General features: G+C 39.6%; 1 protein-coding gene across 2 annotated transcripts in view; it reads right to left on the bottom strand.

Annotated features, from left to right (window-relative positions):
• Window positions 1-672: 672 nt before the first annotated feature.
• The window catches only part of LOC124711462 (dnaJ homolog subfamily C member 10-like), a 110,895-nt gene continuing 86,751 nt past the window's right edge, over window positions 673-24,816 (bottom strand). Inside the window, exons 11-14 of one of the 2 annotated variants that reach the window (XR_007005483.1) lie at window positions 15,278-15,417; window positions 5,503-5,707; window positions 2,610-5,360; window positions 673-1,674 (exon numbers count right to left, since the gene is read on the bottom strand). Coding sequence is in view for 1 of the 2 variants with exons in the window: in XM_047241558.1 (XP_047097514.1) it covers window positions 5,145-5,360; window positions 5,503-5,707; window positions 15,278-15,417 (561 nt within the window). In the remaining variant the exon portion in view is untranslated. Of the gene's footprint in view, window positions 1,675-2,107; window positions 5,361-5,502; window positions 5,708-15,277; window positions 15,418-24,816 lie in introns of those variants that run through there. The other variant, XM_047241558.1, reaches the window with a different exon arrangement.

Below are 24,816 nucleotides of genomic sequence, written 5' to 3'. Positions count from 1 at the left end.
GTTAACTTCAAACACACAATGAAATTTTCTCTTCTAGACAACTTCTACATAGAAACTTCCTGGCAGATTAAAACTGTGTGCCGGAGCGAGACTCGAACTCGGGACCTTTGCCTTTCGCAGACAAGTGCTCTACCATCTGAACTACCCAAGTACGACTCACGCCCTGTCCTCACAGCTTTATTTCTGCCAGTATCTTGGTAGAGCACTTGCCCGCGAAAGGCAAAGGTCCCGAGTTCGAGTCTCGGTCCGGCACACAGTTTTAATTTGCCAGGAAGTTTCATATATGTGCATCGCTGCAGAGTGGAAATCTCATTCTGGAAACTTCCACATTGTCATATTTCTCACTGAGAAAGTGTTTTATGACCACAAAAATGACTTGCTCCACATCATAGCAAGAGGTGGCAATTATGAGCCACGAAACACGTAAATAATTGAACTGCTCTCTTAGTGAACAGTCATCAGTACCTGCCAATTATGCTATGGCAAAAATGGTGGTGATTCATTCAGTCACTTTCTGAAACAAGAACAGAAAGGAATAAATAGGTCATTATGTCTTGTTAACTGTAACCAAGTGTCAATAGATTGCACACTGTATGTGAGCTTCTTGTGAGAAAATGACAGCCACATATATGAAAAATTTGAAAGTACCCAATAATGATAACCAGTAACAGCTTTATACTTAAAATCATTTATTACTTCGTTTTTAAAATATATACATATTTTCTTTTACAGCTCTATTTGTTTGGGACCGTATAAGAAAATTATTACTGCACTGAACAGACAACTGGAACAGTTACAATATGGAAAATGTAACAAATATTCATAACTGTGAATGTGTCAATGTACCTTTATGCACATTAAACATACAATCCGTCGATCCACGTAAGTGCATCGGAATGAAAAGTTCCAGCTTCCATTAATGATGAGATTCATAATCTCTACCCATTTCCTCTCCCAAAGAGGAAAATAGCAAAGGAACATTAACCTAATACAAAAAAAAAAATTTGTTCACCACACAGAAAGTACACAGCACTTACAAAACATGAATTAATCATAGATTAGCATATCTCATAATAGCTTTTAAGTAATTAATTCCATGAACATTTCTTTACAACAGTACTTTTCAACATTATCACTACCTCACATTATTGTTGTGACCTAAATATGATAAAGGAAGTACTGGTGGAATGTAAATAATTTCGATGTAAAGGGGACAACTGACCTAATAATAGAAGAAAGCGTTGAGTTGTTAACAGGCACATACAAAAGAAAAAGTTTTTGTTATTTTTTGTATGCCTGTCAATAACTCAATGCTTATACTATTCAGTGAATTATCTCCTTTACTCTGAAATTATTTATGTTATGATCTAAATAAGATTGCTGTATTGTGTTGCTGCATCTTTTTAACCATATCCACAAGTTGGCTGGCTATGCAATGATCAGTTACAAGTACAGCTTCCTTCATAAATAGCGTACATATCCATACTTAGCTCATTCGTTGATGTGTTGTGACTGAATGATAAGTTGTACACAGTCGAAACACCTCAAAGAATAGAGACAGATTTTATTACTCTGTTCATCATTTTCAAGGCAGACTGGTTGTTAGTGTATTACCACGACCTCACTAGATGTGGACACGTAGCAAATGGCAGTCACAAAAAATGTATTTGTGCGCTGAAAGAAATAAGACAGTTGACCTTAGCTCACCAATTAGATACATTATTAAGACAGATGGTGAAGAGGAAATACATTATTCTCAGATGCTAAATTTTCATCAATCAAAACATTAAAATAAACAACAAAGAGGAAAATGGTGAGGACACATTATCTTTTAAACTTTACTGTGAACCATTCATCAGAATAAGACACTGAACTCATCAAAAACATTACACATTTTAACTTCAACGGAGAGAATAGTTTCAGGTGTCAAACAGTCATCAAACATACCATCATCCATACCACAAAACTTTCACAGAACTATTACATTAGTATAGCTATAACCATTTGTCTGAAACTTCCACAGGACTATTACATTAGTATAGTTATAACAATCTGTCTGATTCTCAAGATGTTTCACCGTTATGCCCCCCCCCCCCCCACCACCTTTCTCCTAAACAAACTGCAGGTAATAGGTCTATAATAATGACAGCCAAACACACAAACAAGTCTGGTTTACATACTTTACCAATACACTGTGATAATTGTCTTTAAAAACAACAGTAAGACTGAATGGTGACTTACCAAGAACACAACAGCCAAAACCAGTTTACAATGCTTAGCAATGACCCCCTCCTCCCACTCCCACCCCTTTTTCTCCTTTCCTGCCAACTTCACAAATAATTAATTATCAATTTATTATTTAACCAAAATAACTAAGTTAAATGTAAGTGTAATGTGATTTCCAACTGCTACTAACTTCTAAACATCAAAATTTACAGTTATGTAGAACAAATAAATAAAAATAAGTTAAAAAGATATTGGGTATACTTAACAGACATAAAATTATGATACGCAGTAAACACAGAAAAGTAGCACAGCTATATCATTTTACACAAGTGCCAATAATACAGAATGTGTGTCATGTAACTGTATAAAAAAAAGGTGAGCACCTTCAAGTACACCCTGTATGGTCAATGGCCCTTAGTATCAGGTCATAAATATTTTGTGCTTAGGACTGTATGGCTCTAGAGCACTGAAGTGAAGCCATCACCACCTTTCAACAAATAGCAGCAACTGCAAAATTTAAACACATGTTCAAATAATACTATACATACAAAGTGGAGGGCAAGATAGCCCTTCCAAGTCAATTGTATTTGCAGCATAATCAGTCTTGAATAGAATGTCCAACTCATCACAGGAAACTGTATCCCTTTACGTCCCTATTACACAGACAACTACACGAATATTAGTGAAAAAATGATGGGAAAGAATGAGCGGGCCCCACGATATTAAGCAGAATTAAATTGATTTCCTTGTGAAAATAAATTATAACATTAAAGACCAATAAAAATCATCATTATACTAAAATAATTTTTCAGACATTACAGTCCAATTTTTAAGTATGTGAGAACAATACTGTACAGGTGGTATCATACATGATGATATGGAAACAACTCCTGGAAGTATTATATGTCCCTCTAATATTCCTCACAGCAGATCTCAGTTTGGCAATGAACTGTAATGGCTATTTTGTATAATGAAATACAAAGCAATACTGATTAATCAGTTTTTACAGATTGACTTGAAAGTGTGAAACACTTTACAACTTATGTGAAATAGATAGAGAGCTATTTTAGAATTTGAGATTTCCTTGCCACAATAATTATTCAATGGCTTAAATACAACAAATATTGAAATATCTAATGTACAATAGTGTAATTTCAAATACAATTATACAGACATTTCAAAACAACATTCATTATTGGATTCTTAAAAGATTAATTCATATTACCAATTTAGTCTCATAACTTGCTAAATGGTCAGCGAAATTAAATTTAAATATTTTTCTTGACGACAAATGAGAAATTATTAAGTTACAGGATTTTTTCTTGTTTTTCCCTAGATAAACATTCATTATTTTTTTCAAAGATGTTTAACTTCATATTTTTTGTCACTTCAGGTTCGATTCGGAAATAATGTTAAGACACATGAGGGAATACACTAATAAAACTTAATGTATTAAATACTCCCAAGGGCTCTCCTTCATGATGGTCTTTACGAAATATGAAGTGTGAATGATTAAATGAAAAATTGTGTGTCCTAAACAATAGTGGAAATTCAACTAATGGTGGTAATGACTTGACATGCCTAATTTTATCAATTTCTTAAACAGACGAAGGAAAAGTTCAAGAACATGCCAGAAAAACTCAATGAAGAGCTTTACTTCAGCTGGATATTGTTTATAGTAGTGAGAATGTGTATTTTTATCACATTCAAACTCTAAATGACAATATCAGTTTTCATCCAGAAAAGCTTGGAAGCCCAGTAGGTGAGAGCTATGAGAAATATGAAATATTTCCAGAGCCCAAATCACAAAGAATGATTATTTCAATGACACAGAATAGTGACTGCCATTTTTTCAACCATGGCACCAACTAGACAGCAACAGGTTAACAGAGTTATACCACAAAACATAGGGAATGAGATTCACACACAATAATACTTCTGTTATACCTGTGAAATTACATTTAAATCCAATATCAGTAAAATAATGATAAACTAACTCCCAAAAATTTGATATGGTGAATACATTCTGTAGGTACGGGTAAAATTGCTAATTTCACTAAACAATTGCTAATTTCACTACACAGGTTGTCTCTGCTTTATAAATAATGGAATATTCGACAAAAAAATATTACAACTGCTAACAGAATGAGCAGCAGATCATTGAATGCTGTACTGAATGAAAATGTAGTAAAGTACATCACCCTCCATATACCTATTTTTTGGAAATTAAACTACTGAAATCTGTTCCCTCTGTCTGGTGAAATAATGGAAACACAGCAAACAAGTATAAATAATATTCAGATAAAACTTGTGTGATACTTATAAAAATTTTCACAAAAATTAGTACAGAAAAGACAAGAATCACTCTTAAGGAACTGTAATCAACACAGAATATCACATGTTTGCATTTCAGGGAATCTATTATATTAACTTTACAGCAACTTTGTGGTTCTTGAAAAAGCTTATTATTAAGCATGAAAACTAGTATGTGATGTACAGTGTGAAGTACAACACCTTGAAACCACTTACTCTGTTAATTACCATAGTAACACTAATGTACAAAATAGTTTGTTGCAATATGAGTAATAGTATCACAGACTGCAGATCTCAGTATCAAAGATCTAATAATAATAATAATAATAATAATAATAATAATAATTCAATCACATTAGATTCTTTTTCTGCCTATAGCAAGCTGATGACATAACACGTTCATACAAAAGTATGATACATAGTATACTTGAACACTGTAGTAAACAGCGTTTGTGTCTTCATTACTGTGTTGTGCCACAATACTGGAAAGCTTATATGGTAACATCAAGCCAAGATGGTTGGAACAGTTGCTGAATGCAGTGCATCTGCCTTACTTTTGGGCCTTTCTTTTTATGTATTATGTTAATTGTTACTTTTTGCTAAGTTTAAAATTCATCATGTCTATTATATTTATCATCTCTTTGCAAGTCTGCAATGAACTCCTCAACACGACGAATTATCTGCTCTGCTGACTGGCTGGAAATTTCACGTCTGCCCGGGTAGAATATCACTGTAGGATATGCATTCACTTGCTGCTGCACACAAAGGTTGCGATATTTTTCGCAATCGACTTTTGCACATCGCACACGCCCTTCGAGTTTCTGGAACACGGAGTCATTCCACACACACTTAAAAGAGAATTTATAACACAGAAGAATGATACGTTATTTATTTCACTCCTAAAGATATAGACTTATTCAACACAGAGAAAAAGAGATTCTACATTCCAATTCAGACGCATACCTGTGCAACTAACTGGAATTCTGGCGAAAAGCTGACACAATGGCCACACCATGGAGCATAGAAATCGACAAGCCACATTTCACCTGTGTCTCTGAGAACTCTGGCCTCAAACAAGCCGGGGGTTAGTGATTCCACAGAAGATGGCAAAAAGTTGTATACCCACTGTCGCAAGGAACGTGCATCACGATGATATCCTGAATACATCCTGCAAATAAATGTAGCAAACATGGTCATTTCACACTCTCTCTTGCCACTCTACAGGACCTTTAAAAAAAACAACAAATATATCAGTGTTAACAGCCATCAATTAGATTGTTAGTGGCAAAAGGTCTAGTTCTAGAAGCTTCCCAATGCTGCATATATTGAAATCTTAACAAAATAATTGGCATTACTCTGGAAATATTGCACCAAAAATGAAAAATACTGACATCGATTCTATTACTACGAAGGCATATGTTTATTAGAGACCATTGCAATGCAGTCCCACTAATAAATTCTTTCATCTTAAAAATCACAAAACAACACTGCTGACAGAACACCAAGGAAGATGTTTCTGGATACCTCAATATAGAAGATATATAAATGGGAAATATACAGTAATGACTTCATAATCATTCTTAATATTTGCACCAAATTAGATTTCAGTTCAGGTGTTAATGACTGAAATCAACCAGAACACATGTAAAAAGAAATAACTGCTTCATGACACATTAAACTAAAACTGAAATGTGCTACAAATAGTTAATGGTTAACAAAATAGGTCCCAGTTCTCCCAATCAACTTTTGATAGGGGGAAGGTGGCAAATACCATCAGTAGTATGTGAAAATGGCATTCATGTTTGCAAAATGTTTACTGTCTAACAATTATGAAACTCATATCAACTGATCAAGATACCAGTGGGGAAGAGTTCACTGAGTTTCCAAGCTCTACTACTGAAAATGTAACCAAAACTGGCTATCATGTCGACTGTAGCTTTATCACATACATCTATGGCATCGCCCTGCAGTTCAGGCATTGGTTTCAAATTGTCTATGCCAATGGCACTGAAAAAGTTACGTACAGTACTGGAAAACTAAGAATACTGACCACACCAAAAAATTCTATAAAATCTGGCTCTGATCTTGAGCCTCATGAAGGAAGAATTTTCTGAAACACTGTCTAGTGAAACAGTAGGACATCATTAATTTGCCTAATGCTGAATTCAGTTTCACACACTTACTAACAAACATTAAATGCTTCCCAACTCTCCTCAAAACACTGTGATGGGAGTCTGAAATTATTCAGTGTGACTGCCTTTCAACCTATTTACATCAAGGGGCAAGTCAGTGATGTATTTATGCACTATATAAATGTTGTTGTTGTCTTCAGTCCTGAGACTGGTTTGATGCAGCTCTCCATGCTACTCTATCCTGTGCAAGCTTCTTCATCTCTCAGTACTCACTGCAACCTACATCCTTCTGAATCTGCTTAGTGTATTCATCTCATTGTCTCCCTCTATGATTTTTACCCTCCACGCTGCCCTCCAAAGCTAAATTTGTGATCCCTTGATGCCTCAGAACATGTCCTACCAACCGGTCCCTTCTTCTTGTCAAGTTGTGTCACAACCTCCTCTTCTCCCCAATTCTATTCAATACCTCATCATTAGTTATGTGATCTACCCCTAATCTTCAGCATTCTTCTGTGGCATCACATTTCAAAAGCTTCTATTCTCTTCTTGTCCAAACTATTTATCATCCATGTTTCACTTCCATACATGGCTACACTCCATACAATTACTTTCAGAGGCGACTTCCTGACACTTAAATCTATACTCGATGTTAACAAATTTCTCTTCTTCAGAAACGCTTTCCTTGCCATTGCCAGTCTACATTTTATATCCTCTCTACTTCGACCATCATCAGTTATTTTGCTCCCCAAATAGCAAAACACCTTTACTACTTTTAAGTGTCTCATTTCCTAATCTAACTCCCTCAACATCACCCGACTTAATTCGACTACATTCCATTATCCTCGTTTTGCTTTTGTTGATGTTAATCTTATATTCTTCTTTCAAGACACTGTCCATTCTGTTCAACTGCTCTTCCAAGTCCTTTGCTGTCTCTGACAGAATTACAATGTCATCGGCGAACCTCAAAGTTTTTATTTCTTCTCCATGGATTTTAATACCTACACCTAATTTTTCTTTTGTTTCCTTTACTGCTTGCTCAATATACAGATTGAATAACATCGGGGAGAGGCTACAACCCTGTCTCACTCCCATCCCAACCACTGCTTCCCTTTCATGCCCCCTCGACTCTTATAACTGCCATCTGGTTTCTGTACAAATTGTAAACAGCCTTTCGCTCCCAGTATTTTACCCCTGCCACCCTTAGAATTTGAAAGAGTATTCCAGTCAACATTGTCAAAAGCTTTCTGTAAGTCTACAAATGCTAGAAATGTGGTTTGCCTTTTCTTAATCTAGCTTCTAAAATAAGTTGTAGGGTCAGTATTGCCTCACGTGTTCCCATATTTCTACGGAATCCAAACTGATCTTCCCTGAGGTCGGCTTCTACCAGTTTTTCCATTCGTCTGTAAAGAAATCGCATTACTAATTTGCAGCCGTGACTTATTAAACTGACAGTTCGGTAATTTTCACATCTGTCAATGCCTGCTTTGTTTGGGATTGGAATTATTATATTCTTCTTGAAGTCTGAGGGTATTTCGCCTGTTTCATACATTTTGCTCACCAGATGGTAGAGTTTTGTCAGTACTGGCTCTCCCGAGGCTGTCAGTAGTTCTGATGGAATGTTGTCTACTCCCAGGGCCTTGTTTCGACTTAGGTCTTTCAGTGCTCTGTCAAACTCTTCACGCAGTATCATATCTCCCATTTCATCTTCATCTACCTCTTCCATTTCTATAACATTGCCCTCAAGTACATCGCCCTTGTATAGACCCTCAGAAATGAGATCGACAGGAAGTGCGAAATGGCTAAGCAGGGATGTCTAGAGGAAAAATGTAAGGATGTAGAGCCTTATCTCACTAGGGGTAAGATAGATAGTGCCTACAGGAAAATTAAAGAGACCTTTGGAGAAAAGAGAACATCTTGTATGAATATCAAGAGCTCAGATGGGAACCCAGTTCTAAGCAAAGAAGGGAAAACAGAAAGGTGGAAGGAGTGTCAAAGTGTTTGGAGATTACAGCAATGTCCTCTTGACAATCTGCTTTCGCTTTGTTTCGTTGAAAGTAGTAAACCTATAGAGTACCTTTGTAGTTTCACAGAATATACAATCAGAACATAAAAATAACGAAACAATTGCATCACACATGTGGAAGTAATAATAATAATAATAATAATAATAAACAATATAATAAGATCAATAATAAGTTTGTAATGTCCAACTAACCAAGCAAAAGGAGACTGCCAAGAAAACACTGTTATAAACTCCAAAACGTCCTTGTACATTTCAGGAAACAGTGTGTGTGTATATATATATATAGGCCTTTACAAATGTCTGCTTGTGTCTGTGTATGTGTGGATGGATATGTGTGTGTGTGTGCCAGTGTATACCTGTCCTTTTTTCCCCCTAAGGTAAGTCTTTCCGCTCCCGGGATTGGAATGACTCCTTACCCTCTCCCTTAAAACCCATATCCTTTTGTCTTTCCTTCTCCTTCCCTCTTTCCTGACGAGGCAACCATTGGTTGCGAAAGCTAGAATTTTGTGTGTATGTTTGTGTTTGTTTGTGTGTCTATCGACCTGCCCGCACTTTCGTTTGGTAAGTCACATCATCTTTGTTTTTAGATATATTTTTCCCTGTGGGGAATGTTTCCCTCTATATATTGGGTTTGTAAAACCACAGCTCTTCAAGAACAATTACAGCAGCTGAATAGTTAATTTTATTCCCATAAAATGTCAGAGCCAAGTCGTCGATACGTTGTTGATTGTTAGGTACCAGGAAGGCCAGGCGTAGGTCTGTACATCAAAAACACCATCTATAGAACCAAACATAAATTCTATACCGGACCGTACTTCCACCAACAATTTACTTTCCGCTAATTTCAAATATGCATGAATATGAGTCCTGTTACCTTTCGCGAAGAGTTCTTCTGCGACACAATATTCCAAAACGTTCCGAATAGACAAGACAGTGTCAATGAAATGCTGTTTACCACCAACGGAACCTGAGTCCACTGTAACTAGATAGACGTCGCTACGTCTTTTATACCTGCCCCTACTAATTGTGTTGCAACCGTCTGGAACATGTCCAAGCCTGTCCGGCACGTCCAAACCTGCGCGTGGCCTTGAAGGCGTTACGCAATCGCGAAAACGCGTACTCGGGCCACTGGTAATACTTGTTTTTAGATATATTTTTCCCTGTGGGGAATGTTTCCCTCTATTATATTGATATCATTTTTTTTTATATATATATATATATATATATATATATATATATATATATATATATATATATATATATATATATAAAAAAAACAAAGATGATGTGACTTACCATACGAAAGCGCTGGCAAGTCGATAGAAACACAAACAGACACATACATACACACAAAATTCAACCTTTCGCAACAAACTGTTGCCTCATCAGGAACGAGGGAAGGAGAGGGAAAGACGAAAGGAAGTGGGTTTTAAGGGAGAGGGTACGGAGTCATTCCAATCCCGGAAGCGGAAAGACTTACCTTAGGGGGAAAAAAAGGACGGGTATACACTCGCGCACACACACACATATCCATCCACACATATACAGACACCAGCAGACATATTTAAAGACAAAGAGTTTGGGCAGAGATGTCAGTCGAGGCAGAAGTGCAGAGGCAAAAATGTTGTTGAATGACAGGTGAGGTATGAGTGGCGGCAACTTGAAATTAGCGGAGACTGAGGCCTGGTGGATAACGGGACGAGAGGATATATTGAAGAGCAAGTTCCCATCTCCGGAGTTCGGATAGGTTGGTGTTAGTGGGAAGTATCCAGATAACCCGGACGGTGTAACACTGTGCCAAGATGTGCTGGCCATGCACCAAGGCATGTTTAGCCACAAGGTGATCCTCATTACCAACAAACACTGTCTGCCTGTGTCCATTCATGTGAATGGACAGTTTGTTGCTGGTCATTCCCACATAGAATGCGTCACAGTGTAGGCAGGTCAGTTGGTATATCACGTGGGTGCTTTCACACGTGGCTCTGCCTTTGATCGTGTACACCTTCCGGGTTACAGGACTAGAGTAGGTGGTGGTGGGAGGGTGCATGGGACAGGTTTTACACTGGGGGCAGTTACAAGGGTAGGAGCCAGAGGGTAGGGAAGGTGGTTTGGGGATTTCATAGGGATGAACTAAGAGGTTACGAAGGTTAGGTGGACGGCGGAAAGACACTCTTGGTGGAGTGGGGAGGATTTCATGAAGGATGGATCTCATTTCAGGGCAGAATTTGAGGAAGTCGTATCCCTGCTGGAGAGCCACATTCAGAATCTGATCCAGTCCCGGAAAGTATCCTGTCACAAGTGAGGCACTTTTGTGGTTCTTCTGTGGGAGGTTCTGGGTTTGAGAGGATGAGGAAGTGGCTCTGGTTATTTGCTTCTGTACCAGGTCGGGAGGGTAGTTGCGGGATTCGAAAGCTGTTGTCAGGTTGTTGGTGTAATGCTTCAGGGATTCCGGACTGGAGCAGATTCGTTTGCCACGAAGACCTAGGCTGTAGGGAAGGGACCGTTTGATGTGGAATGGGTGGCAGCTGTCGTAATGGAGGTACTGTTGCTTGTTGGTGGGTTTGATGTGGACAGACGTGTGAAGCTGGCCATTGGACAGGTGGAGGTCAACATCAAGGAAAGTGGAATGGGATTTGGAGTAGGACCAGGTGAATCTGATGGAACCAAAGGAGTTGAGGTTGGAGAGGAAATTCTGGAGTTCTTCTTCACTGTGAGTCCAGATCATGAAGATGTCATCAATAAATCTGTACCAAACTTTGGGTTGGCAGGCCTGGGTAACCAAGAAGGCTTCCTCTAAGCGACCCATGAATAGGTTGGCGTACGAAGGGGCCATCCTGGTACCCATGGCTGTTCCCTTTAATTGTTGGTATGTCTGGCCTTCAAAAGTGAAGAAGTTGTGGGTCAGGATGAAGCTGGCTAAGGTAATGAGGAAAGAGGTTTTAAGTAGGTTGGCAGGTGATCGGCGTGAAAGGAAGTGCTCCATCGCAGCGAGGCCCTGGACGTGCGGGATATTTGTGTATAAGGAAGTGGCATCAATGGTTACAAGGATGGTTTCTGGGGGTAACGGATTGGGTAAGGATTCCAGGCGTTCGAGAAAGTGGTTGGTGTCTTTGATGAAGGATGGGAGACTGCACGTAATGGGTTGAAGGTGTTGATATACGTAGGCAGAGATACGTTCTGTGGGGGCTTGGTAACCAGCTACAATGGGACGGCCGGGATGATTGGGTTTGTGAATTTTAGGAAGAAGGTAGAAGGTAGGGGTGCAGGGTGTCGGTGGGGTCAGGAGGTTGATGGAGTGAGGTGAAAGGTTTTGTAGGGGGTCTAAGGTTCTGAGGATTCCTTGAAGCTCTGCCTGGACAACAGGAATGGGATTACCTTGGCAAACTTTGTATGTGGTGTTGTCTGAAAGCTGACGCAGTCCCTCAGCCACATACTCCCGACGATCAAGTACCACGGTCGTGGAACCCTTGTCCGCCGGAAGAATGACGATGGACCGGTCAGCCTTCAGATCACGGATAGCCTGGGCTTCAGCAGTGGTGATGTTGGGAGTACGGTTAAGGTTTTTTAAGAAGGATTGAGAGGCAAGGCTGGAAGTCAGAAATTCCTGGAAGGTTTGGAGAGGGTGATTTTGAGGAAGAGGAGGTGGGTCCCGCCTGTGATGGAGGACGGAACTGTTCCAGGCAGGGTTCAATTTGGATAGTGTCTTGGGGAGTTGGATCATTAGGGGTAGGATTAGGATCATTTTTCTTCGTGGCAAAGTGATACTTCCAGCAGAGAGTACGAGTGTAGGACAGTAAATCTTTGACGAGGGCTGTTTGGTTGAATCTGGGAGTGGGGCTGAAGGTGAGGCCTTTGGATAGGACAGAGGTTTCGGATTGGGAGAGAGGTTTGGAGGAAAGGTTAACTACTGAATTAGGGTGTTGTGGTGCCAGATTGTGTTGATTGGAATTTTGAGGCTTTGGAGGGAGTGGAGCTGGAAGTGGGAGACTGAGTAGATGGGAGAGACTGGGTTTGTGTGCAATGAGAGGTGGTTGAGGTTTGCTGGAAAGGTTGTGAAGGGTGAGTGAGTTGCCTTTCCGGAGGTGGGAAACCAGGAGATTGGATAGTTTTTTGAGGTGAAGGGTGGCATGCTGTTCTAATTTGCGGTTGGCCTGTAGGAGGATGCTCTGAATAGCCGGTGTGGATGTGGGAGAGGAAAGATTGAGGACTTTTATTAAGGATAGGAGTTGACGGGTGTGTTCATTGGCTGAGTTGATGTGTAGGTGAAGATCTCAGTTCCTGCAATGGAATATGCTGATGTCTGCGTTCTGCAGTTCATGACTATACGGTTACAGACATGCCAGAAAAAAATTAGCACCACTTGAATAGCTCAAAGACATGAAACAACACTATCTGAAGCCCTCTAATATGACTTGTAGTCACCACAATAGGACACTTTGCATTTTATTTATGTGCCGTGGATTCTATGAAGTTATGAGGTCTAGCTGACAAATGGTGTTGATATCATTAAAATTTAGTTTCTGTTATGTTGGTATACATTGCACAATAATGTACTTTGAATGCCAATGTTTGTTTGATTTTTTAAAGCATTGGTGTAATGTGTGTTTTGTTCAAATTCACATACTGGAATACTGTGTTTTTTTAAAAAAAACTTCTTGCCCATTTCCTATAGCTGAAAAAAGGGTGGCTGAATTCAATATGGTCATAGTTCTCTTGGAAATCATTTTCTGTATAGGAAAGTCAAAACCAAAACAAAAAAGTAAACTTTAAAAAAGTGCATAACATGTCATTGGAAGATCAGCAATGAAATGTGTAGGAAATACCCGACACCTGATTAGGGCACATTTTACACAGAGAAATAACTATTAAGACAGCTCTGTGGGAATCAGATGGTGCATTTGTTGAATGCCACCCAACAGCAAGCATAAAAACTAAATTTCATTTCACTTTAGAGAGAATACAACTAATTTTGAGTACAAATGAATCACTGTATATGAGTTGTGGGTTCATCATTTCATGCCAAAAATAAAACTGCAATCAAAGCTGTGGGTGGATTTGCACAATTCAACAGCTGGGAAGGATGGCAATTCCATAATGAATTTTCACTCTGCAGCAGAGAGTGCAGATGGAACTTCCTGGCAGATTGAAACTGTGTGCTGGAGTGGGACTCAGATCTCTGAACTTTGCCTTTTGTAAGCAAGTACTCAAGAATGGCAATTCCATAATCTTCCAAACATGAAAAGCAAAGCTCCTGGGTTCATATCCCACACTGACACACACACTTTTATTTTTGGAATGCAAAAGGAATTGTGTTTACTTATTTTCTTGCAAAGGGCAAAACAATAATAGAGATAGGTGATTCCACAGAATCTGTAGATGAAAAAATATGTAAGAAGAGACCTAAATAATGAAAATAAAAAATTAAAAAACAAAAATAAAACTATCTTTCATCAGGACAATGAAAGGCACCACAGTAATTTTTTGAACATTTGTCTTTTTCAGCAGATTAATCCTTCTAACTTTCATTCATTTCAAAATCTAAATACAATCTGTCACTGGAAAAGATCCAATGGAAAAGTTATGTTTACTGCTGATGGTTGTTTTGAAGACTTTTCGGGGAAGTGAGTGCACTACAGGTATGAAATTTACTCACTGGAAAAATGTTGGAAAAAATCATGAACCTTCAAGGGGACTATATCAAAACACAGGCTTTTTAGCTTAAAAACACATTTTATAATTACATAGAACCATAACAGTTGGTCAGTACTTATCTTTAAAACACAAAACTTCAATAACGTTGACAGACACATTTACAAGCGAAAAAACTATTCATAACTTTCAGAACTATTTGTTCATTCCTCAGGGAAAGAGGATGGATTGATTGGGGAATGTTAAAAATTTGTTTTCCCTCACTTCACATTGGTTCCTCAACATCTTGGTGTCAGAGTGACCATCCCCTCCTTTCAAGATCCATCCCTCCATTCTCCTGATGATGAAGCTAACAGCTGCAAAGGCTAGTGTCAGATTTCTTTGGCTTTCATTCTATCTAAAGACAGTACTGGGATTTTGACTCCTGATGGTCAGGAAAGCCTGCCACAAAATAGCCTTGTAATTTAAAGTATGTGTTAGGTGTGTCTTGCAAGAGGGAGGGGGGGGGGGGGGGGAAGAGAGAGAGAGAGAGAGAGAGAGAGAGAGAGAGAGAGAGAGAGAGAGAGAGAGCAGACAAATTAAATTTTACTGGCACATGTGTGGATATATAATACTTATGAACTATTTCTCCTTCAGAACCTGGTGAGGTATTACATGGTAAGTGATGCCATTTGAAAGCAACAACAGGTCAACGAAGATGTGAAGCAATGACTGTTGAACAGATAATATCAAATAAGTTGCATTTAGACAAAGACATAAGTTAATTGGAGGTTCCCATACTGGGAAGATCTATACCTGGAGGCTCCAATTTTATTACTGGTCTGCTGACAACCCAATGAGTCTGGTATTTGTGACAGTTCTTGGCATAGTACTTATCAATATTAGGTATTATTTTAAACAATTATCAATTAACATTTACTGAACAACTACTTACGCAAATGTGGCAAGTCCAACACTACCAAAAGGGTATAATCTAATTGTTGGATAAGTTCTGACACCCTGTTGCACACACAATGATGGCTCACGCTCACAGTTGACTTCTCCAATATGAATGTTTCGTTGGTCAGACAAAAGCTGAAAGAGAGAGAATATTCATATAGTTCACTCCACTTTGAAATATAGTTCTGGATGACTGTATAACAAATCACTTTATTTCTTAGAATGTCACAAACAAAGAAATTTCATGGGTTTGAAACCACCTCTCATGGCTAGAAGCCTGAGAGACTTTTATCAAAGAAATTTCACATTTGAAACTTTTTTTTTCCATTATAAATTAGACTGAGGTACTCCAACAACACTACCTGAATAGAATCACTGAAAATGGATACAGTGGACAATGTTCCTTAAATATAGTCACACATGTGAGCACTTTAGTAGAATTTTATATGAACTGCCTCAAATTGATGCTGTCAATTTGTTCCTGACACTCAGTTCATAAGAATGCTGCCCACAAAAGACAGGTACTCTCATTCCAGCTCAGGTCTGTCACACAGTTTTAAATTGTCAATCTGCTTTACCGAAGTGTACCCTAAACAAAGAATACAAGAATTCTATCTGTGGAAAGTGATAAATCTAGTCATACGAATACATCTTTTAGGACAAATTCTAATGATTTTTGCAATGCATGTGCAGCATTGTATCAAATTGGGCCTATACATTTAGATGTTTGTCCATAATGTAGAAACAAGGATGTATTCAGTAAATACAGTTATAAAGGTTACAAAACATACCTTTAAACAAAACAGAATCACACTTCTGTAGACAATCAAATTTGTTTACTTATGTTAGTCGTTCTTCATACCTACACATGTATTCTGCAAGTCACATATTACCCCAGTATTTTTTTCTTCTCCTTCCTATATCATTCACAAATGGTAACTGGAAAAAAGACTGTCCATATCCTACTTTATGACTTAAAATTTCTCTTACTTTATCGTCTTGGTGAATACATGAGATAGATGTTGGAGGAAATAATATGTTTACTGACTAATTTTGCAACATGAGGTCTTGGAATTTTGTGAAAGGTCTCTGTGATGCCTAATATCTTCCTCATAAAATCTTAACCTGCAGTTCACTGAGCATTTACATCACACTATCACACATACTAAATAAACCAATAACTAACTGTACAGCTATTCTTTGAATCTTTTTCACTCTTTTTCATTAATACAAGTCATTAAGGGACCCAGACTGATGAACAGTACTCAATAATTGGTCAAACAAGTGTTTTACAACTTATCTCTTTTGCGCTGGGTCAGTTACACAGGATGTTCCAGGAAGAATGGTCAACAATCAGTGATACAACAGAAATGGTCATTCAAAGCAAAAAAGTCTAGTAGACATGGGCTCTAACAACATTTCTTAAGAACTGTGAGCACTTGTTCCGTAGAAGCAATGTGATTCACAGTGGTGAAGACAAAGAAGTGCTCACAGGACTTAAGATAAGCATTTTAGAGTGCATGTTTACTGCCCTTTTTTGCATCGAATGATTGTTCCTGCCACATCACTGAACATTGACCATTCCTCCTGGGACACTCTGTATACAAAGTCTGTCCAAAAAGTTATGGAACTTTGGCCACAAAATTTTTCTGTGCTTTCCTTTTATTTATTGTGCATGATCTACTTTGAAATACTCTCCTTCACAATTGATAAACTGGTCCCAAAGCCATTTCCACTTCCGGAACCAGTCTTGGTACACCTCTTGCTGGATCATGCGAAGCATCATCTGCAAATTTTCTTTTATCTCATCTATCGTTGCAAATCTTCGTCCTTTCAACGGGTTTTTCAGCTTTGGAAATAAAAAAGTCCACAAGGCCAGCTCTGGAAAGTACAGAGGATGAGACAGTTCAGGGATTTTGTTTTTTGTGCAACAGTCACAAACGAACAGGGATGTATTTTTGGGTGCATTATTGTGATGCAAGAGCCGTGAATTGTCTTGCCACATTTCAGGCCATTTGCTTCTCACAGTATTTCATGGCATGATCCAACTGAAATGTTAGATTCTCTCAGACAGCAGTCTTCAATTCGTACACACAATTTCATTGACGTTCCTGACGTGAGTGTTGTCAGTAGACATCAAAGGGCGTCCTGAAAAATTGTGATCTTTAACTTCTGTCTAGCCATTTTTAATATATGTGAACCATTCGTAGCACCAAGTATGGCTTAAGCACTTCTTGCATATACATCTATATCTACATGGATCCTCTTCAAATCACATTTAAGTGCCTGGCAGAGGGTTTATCGAACCACCTTCACATTTCTATATTATTCCAATCTCATATAGTGTGCGGAAAGAATGAACACCTATATCTTTCCGTACGAGTTCTGATTTCCCTTATTTTATTGTGGTGATCGTTACTCCCTATGTAGGTTGGTGTCAACAAAATATTTTCGCATTCAGAGGAGAAAGTTGGTGATAAGAATTCCGGGAGAAGATTCTGTCACAACGAAACAAGCTTTTCTTTTCATGATGTCCATCCCAAATCCTGTATCATTTCTGTGACACTCTCTCCCATATTTCATGATAATACAAAATGTGCTGCCTTTCTTTGAACTTTTTCGATGTACTCCGTCAGTCCTATCTGGAAAGGATCCCACACCACGCAGCAGTATTCTAAAAGACGACGGACAAGCGTAGTGTAGGCAGTCTCCTTAGTAGGTCTGTTACATTTTCTAAGTGTCCTGCCAATAAAATGCAGTCTTTGGTTAGTCTCCCTCACAACATTTTCTATGTGTTCTTCCCAATTTACGTTGCTCGTAATTGCAATACCTTGGTATTTAGTCGAACTTACAGCTTTTAGATTAGACTGATCAATCGTGTAACCGAAGTTTATCGAGTTCCTTTTAGCATTCATGTGGATGACCTCACACTTTTCATTATTTAGGGTCAACTGCCACTTTTTGCACCATTCAGATATCTGTTCTAAATCATTTTGCCATTTGTTTTGATCTTCTGATGACTTCATTAGTCGATAAACGACAGCGTCATCTGCAAACAACCGACGACTGCTGCTCAGATTGTCTCCCAAATCGTTTATATAGATAAGGAACAGCAAAGGAACTATAACACTACCTTGGAGAATGTCAGAAATCACTTCTGTTTTACTCGATGACTTTCCGTCAGTTACTACGAACTGTGACCCCTCTGACAGGAAATCACAAATCCAGTCATATAACAGACGATATTCCATGCGCACACAATTTCACTACATGCCGCTTGTGTGGTACAGTGTTAAAAGCCTTCCGGAAATCCAGAAATATGGAATCTATCTGAAATTCCTTGTCAACAGCACTCAACACTTCATGTGAATAAAGAGCTAGTTGTGTTTCACAGGAATGATGTTTTCTAAACCTATGTTGACTGTGTGTCAATAGACCGTTTTCTTCCAGGTAATTCATAATGTTCGAACACAATATATGTTCCAAAATCCTGCTGCATATTGACATTAACGATATGGGCCTGTAATTTAGTGGATTACTCCTACTACCTTTCTTGAATATTGGTGTGACCTGTGCAACTTTCCAGTCTTTTGGTATGGATCTTTCGTCGAGCAACGGTTGTATATGATTGTTAAGTATGGAGCTAACGCATCAGCATACTCCGAAAGGAACCTAATTGGTATACAGTCTGAACCAGAGGACTTGCTTTCTTTAAGTGATTTAAGTTGCTTCACTACTCTGAGGATACTTACTTCTACATTACTCATGTTGGCAGCTGTTCTCGATTCGAATTCTGGATTAAATTGTAAGACATTTCCAGGGTAGATGTGGACTCTGACCACAATCTATTGGTTATGAACTGTAGATTAAAACTGAAGACACTGCAAAAAGGTGGGAAGTTAAGGAGATGGGACCTGGATAAACTGACTAAACCAGAGGTTGTACAGAGTTTCAGGGAGAGCATAAGGGAGCAATTGACAGGAATGGGGGAAAGAAATACTGCAGAAGAAGAATGGGTAGCTCTGAGGGATGAAGTAGTGAAGGCAACAGAGGATCAAGTAGATAAAAAGACGAGGGCTAGTAGGAATCCTTGGGTAACAGAAGAAATATTGAATTTAATTGATGAAAGGAGAAAATATAAAAACGCAGTAAATGAAGCAGGCAAAAGGGAATACAAACGTCTCAAAAATGGGATCGACAGGAAGTGCAAAATGGCTAAGCAGGGATGGCTAGAGGACAAATGTAAGGATGTAGAGGCTTATCTCACTAGGGGTAAGATAGATACTGCCTACAGTAAAATTAAAGAGACCTTTGGAGAAAAGAGAGCCACTTGTATGAATATCAAGAGCTCAGATGGAAACCCAGTTCTAAGCAAAGAAGGGAAAGCAGAAAAGTGGGAGGAGTGTATAGAGGGTCTATACAAGGGCGATGTACTTGACGACAATATTATGGAAATGGAAGAGGATGTAGATGTAGATGAAATGGGAGATACGATACTGCATGAAGAGTTTGACAGAGCACTGAAAGACCTGAGTCAAAACAAGGCCCCGGGAGTAGACAAAATTTCATTGGAACTACTGACGGCCTTGGGAGAGCGAGTCCTGACAAAACTCTAACATCTGGTGAGCAAGATGTATGAGACAGGTGAAATACCCTCAGACTTCAAGAAGAATATAATAATTCCAATCCCAAAGAAAGCAGGTGTTGACAGATGTGAAAATTGCCGAACTATCAGTTTAATAAGTCACATCTGCAAAATACTAACGCGAATTCTTTACAGATGAATGGAGAAACTGGTAGAAGCCGACCTCGGTGAAGATCAGTTTGGATTCCGCAGAAATGTTGGAACATGTGAGGCAGTACTGACCCTACGACTTATCTTAGAAAATAGATTAAGGAAAGGCAAACCTACATTACTAACATTTGTAGACTTAGAGAAAGCTTTTGACAATGTTGACAGGAATACTCTCTTTCAAATTCTAAAGGTGGCAGGGGTAAAATACAGGGAGCGAAAGGCTATTTACAATTTGTACAGAAACCAGATGGCAGTTATAAGAGTCGAGGGACATGAAAGGGAAGCAGTGGTTGGGAAGGGAGTGAGACAGGGTTGTAGCCTGTCCCCGATGTTATTCAACCTGTATATTGAGCAAGCAGTAAAGGAAACAAAAGAAAAATTAGGTGTAGGTATTAAAATCCATGGAGAAGAAATAAAAACATTGAGGTTCGCCGATGACGTTGTAATTCTGTCAGAGACAGCAAAGAACGTGGAAGAGCAGTTGAACGGAATGGACAGTGTCTTGAAAGGAGAATATAAGATTAACATCAACAAAAGCAAAATGAGGATAATGGAATGTAGTCGAATTAATTCGGGTGATGCTGAGGGAATTATATTAGGAAATGAGACACTTAAAGTAATAAAGGAGTTTTGCTATTTGGGGAGCAAAATAACTGATGATGGTCGAAGTAGAGAGTATATAAAATGTAGACTGGCAATGGCAAGGAAAGCGTTTCTGAAGAAGAGAAATTTGTTAACATCGAGTATAGATTTAAGTGTCAGGAAGTCGTTTCTGAAAGTATTTGTGGCACAGCTTGACAAGAAGAAGGGAGCGGTTGGTAGGACATGTTCTTAGGCATCAAGGGATCACAAATTTAGCATTGGAGGGCAGCGTGGAGGGTAAAAATCGTAGAGGGAGACAATGAGATGAATACACTAAGCAGATTCAGAAGGATGTAGGTTGCAATAAGTACTGAGAGATGAAGAAGCTTGCACAGGATAGAGTAGCATGGAGAGCTGCATCAAACCAGTCTCGGGACTGAAGACAACAACAACAACAACAACAACAACAACAACAACATCTGCTGTCATTTGCTGGTGAGATTACGTGATGTGAGCTATGACTGTCTGAGAAAAATGGATCACAGTCTCGATTTCAGTGCTTCGGAAACTAACTTACTATGTTTCATGGAATTCGTATTTATTCTTTAATATGAAAATGTGCAGTGTGCATGACAGTGGACATCAGAGATCTTTCCGAAACATGTTTTTTCCTGGGTTTCGTTCCATGTATACAACCTTCTTTTATGATTCTTGAACTAAGTGTTAGCTATGATTAAGTTATGCTCTGTGTAAAATTCTACCAGGCGGCTTCCTCTTTCATTTCTCTTCCCCAATCCATATTCACCCACTATGTTTCCTTCTCTCCCTTTTCCTACTCTCGAATTCCAGTCACCCATGACTATTAAATTTTCGTCTCCCTTCACTACCTGAATAATTTCTTTTATTCATCATACATATCATCAATTTCTTCATCATCTCCAGAGCTAGTTGGCATATAAACTTGTACTACTGTAGTAGGCGTGGGCTTCATGTCTATCTTGTCCACAATAATGCATTCACTATGCTGTTTGTAGCAGCTTACCCGCACTCCTATTTTTTTTTGTTAATTATTAAACCCACTCCTGCATTACTCCTATTTGATTTTGTATTTATAACCCTGACCAAAAGTTGTTCCTCCTGCCACCGAACTACACTAATTCCCACTATATCTAACTTCAACCTATCCATTTCCCTTTTTAAATTTTCTAACCTACCTGTCCGATTAAGGGATCTGACATTCCACGCTCCGATCCATAGAACACCAGTTTTCTTTCTCCTGATAACGACTTCCTCTTGAGTAGTCCCCGCCTGGAGATCCGAATGGGGGACTATTTTACCTCCGGAATATTATACCCAAGAGGACGCCATCATCATGTAATCATACAGTAAAGCTGCATGCCCTTGGGAAAAATTACAGCTGTAATTTCCCCTTGCTTTCAGCCGTTCGCAGTACCAGCACAGCAAGGCCGTTTTGGTTATTGTTACAAGGCCAGATCAGTCAATCATCCAGACTGTTGCCCTTGCAAGTACTGAAAAGGCTGCTGCCCCTCTTCAGGAACCACACGTTTGTCTGGCCTCTCAACAGATACCCCTCCGTTGTGGTTGCACCTACGGTACCGGCCATCTGTATCGCTGAGGCACGCAAGCCTCTCCACCAATGGCAAGGTCCATGGTTCATGGGGGTAGCAGATATTCAGGACATAAGAGACAAGCTGTATTCAGTCAACAGCAACACGAACACATAAATAGGAAACATTCATAATTAAGAGCAATAAGCTTTTCATGACTGTATAAATTTAACAAGGTTACTTGTGAAGCTGACAAACTGTACAACTGATAGTTCATATTCTACTTCAGGAGCAAATATTAAGCCTTGTGGGGTGTTACAATGATACAACAGGGCGTGCTGTCAGTCTAGAATTTACAGAAAAATGACATTCTGTAAATTTAAGACGTAAACAACACAAATTAAGAAATAAGATGAAGCCTAGAGGAGGTACCAGACAAGTGTTGAAAGAGGTCTTCTGACTGACAGACATTGTGTTTCATGGAATGTAGATATGAAAACTTCTGTTAAAGCTTTTCAGTGTGGTTTTCGGAAAGCCAGCTTCCTTGCAGTACCATAACTGTATTATCTCATGTTTGGTTCTTTATTAAGCCATAATTCTATACATGCCACAAGATGAAAACACGCACTCGAAACTTGGCAAACAAATGAAAATACCTAATAACATGGAATTGAACAATTTCTTTAATGCTCAATTGCCAATAACCTGGAAATAAAATAAAATCAGAAAACTGAAACTAATAACATTCCTCTCATAACTTAGTACCAGACAGGACTGAAGCAAGTGAATTACATTCTCTGCCAGGGTTTCGATTACCTCTCGTCATGTCCTGAAATGAGAAATGTCCTGCTCACTATCTTCCCCAACCCTCCCACAGTGGTATTCCACCGTCCACCGAACCTACATAATATACTTGCCCATCCTTACACACTCCTGCTCACAATCCCTTACCCCGTAGCTCATACCCCTGTAATAAAACTAGATGCAAGACCTGTCCCATAAATCCTCTCACCACTGCCTACTCCAGTCCGGTCACTATCACCATCTAACCCATCAAAGGCAGGGCTACCTGTGAAACCAGTCATGTGGTTTACAAACTAAGCTGCAACCACTGTGCTGCATAAGCATTACAACCAACAAGCTGTCTGTCCACATGAATGGCCACCAACAAACTGTGGCCAAGAAACAAGCGGACCATCCTGTTGATGAACACGCTGCCAAACACGATATTCTTCATTCACAGCCTGTGTCATATGGATCCTTCCCACCAACGCCAGCTTTTCTGAATTGCTCATGTGGGAACTTTCCCTGTAACACATCCTACATCCTGTAACCCTCCCAGCCTCAATCTTTGTTAGTCACTGTCCTCACTCATCTAGCCCCTCCCCTGCTCCCATTCCAGCACTACACAGCCGTCATTCTACCACCACACCCAGTTTTTTTACATCTCTCCTTCTCCACTACTGCCTCACCCCTCTCCACCTCTCCCCTACTCTCCGTCTAACCGGCAGCACTTCACTGTCCGCCATCCCCATCATACTATCCCTCCCCTCCCCACCCCAGCCTCATCCTCCCCCCCCCCCCCCCCCAATCACCACTTCCATCATGCTCTAGTGCTGCTGCTTGCAGTGTGGTTTCAGTTGCCTGAGACTGCAGTCGTGTGTGTGTGTGTGTGTGTGTGTGTGTGTGTGTCTTGTTGGCCGAAAGCTATAATAGTGAAAGTCTTTTTGTGGTACCTAAGTCGGAGAAGGGGAAGGGAAAGGGATAGTGTTGTATGGGTGGGGGGAGATAAGAGTGCTGTTTGGCAGAGTGTCCCGGGACTAGACTGCACCAGGGCTGGGAGGCTGTGGGGTAGGGATGTTTGGGGAGGATGCAAGAGGAGGGACAGCTCGAAAAAGGAGGGGAGTGGGGGAAAGATGGGCAGGTACATTGACATAGGGTGACCCAGAAAGAGGACGGAAGGTAAGAATAGGGAGGAGGTAAAAGGACAGAGGGGATGGAAACTATTGGGTGGAGTGTGTGGGGGGACAGCTGATTACCACAGATTGAGGTTGGGATAGTTTCGGGAGAGGAGAATGTTTTCCCATCTGATGCTGGAGGGGTGGATCTGGATGACTCAGGTATTAAAGGAGTTGGTTGATTGGTTGGCTGGACAATTAAAGGGACCAAACTACTAGGTCATCAGTCCTTTTTCCCTCGAACAGACAGGTCCACATGGTTGTACATCAAAGATGGCCTACCACACAAAATCCAGGGGAAGAAATCCCTGAAGCCTACCACAGGTGAATGACAGCTAGACGATGGACAGAAAAGAAGAAAGGAGGGCACAGGAAGAAAGGCAGGCAAGATGCCTCACCTAGAGAGCAGTCACCCCACCCCCACCCCCCCCCCCCCCACAAAGCAGTGTGCAATGAGTGGACATATATCCCCCACCCCCACACAGTCCCATCACTTACCAGAGCAACCCCACTCTAGCAGCATGGACAGGGGAAAAGAAGTGCAGCTAGACAAAAGATGAACAAGTTGAACAGACCAAGTGAGATAGGGGAAGAAGAGTAAAACAGCAGGTAGGGTGAGAGCCAGGTTGGA

This window comes from Schistocerca piceifrons, chromosome 8, assembly GCF_021461385.2.
Source record: "Schistocerca piceifrons isolate TAMUIC-IGC-003096 chromosome 8, iqSchPice1.1, whole genome shotgun sequence".
Taxonomy (NCBI): domain Eukaryota; kingdom Metazoa; phylum Arthropoda; class Insecta; order Orthoptera; family Acrididae; genus Schistocerca; species Schistocerca piceifrons.
Note: the sequence above shows the minus strand (reverse complement) of the source record. Positions and strands in the feature narration are given on the sequence as shown.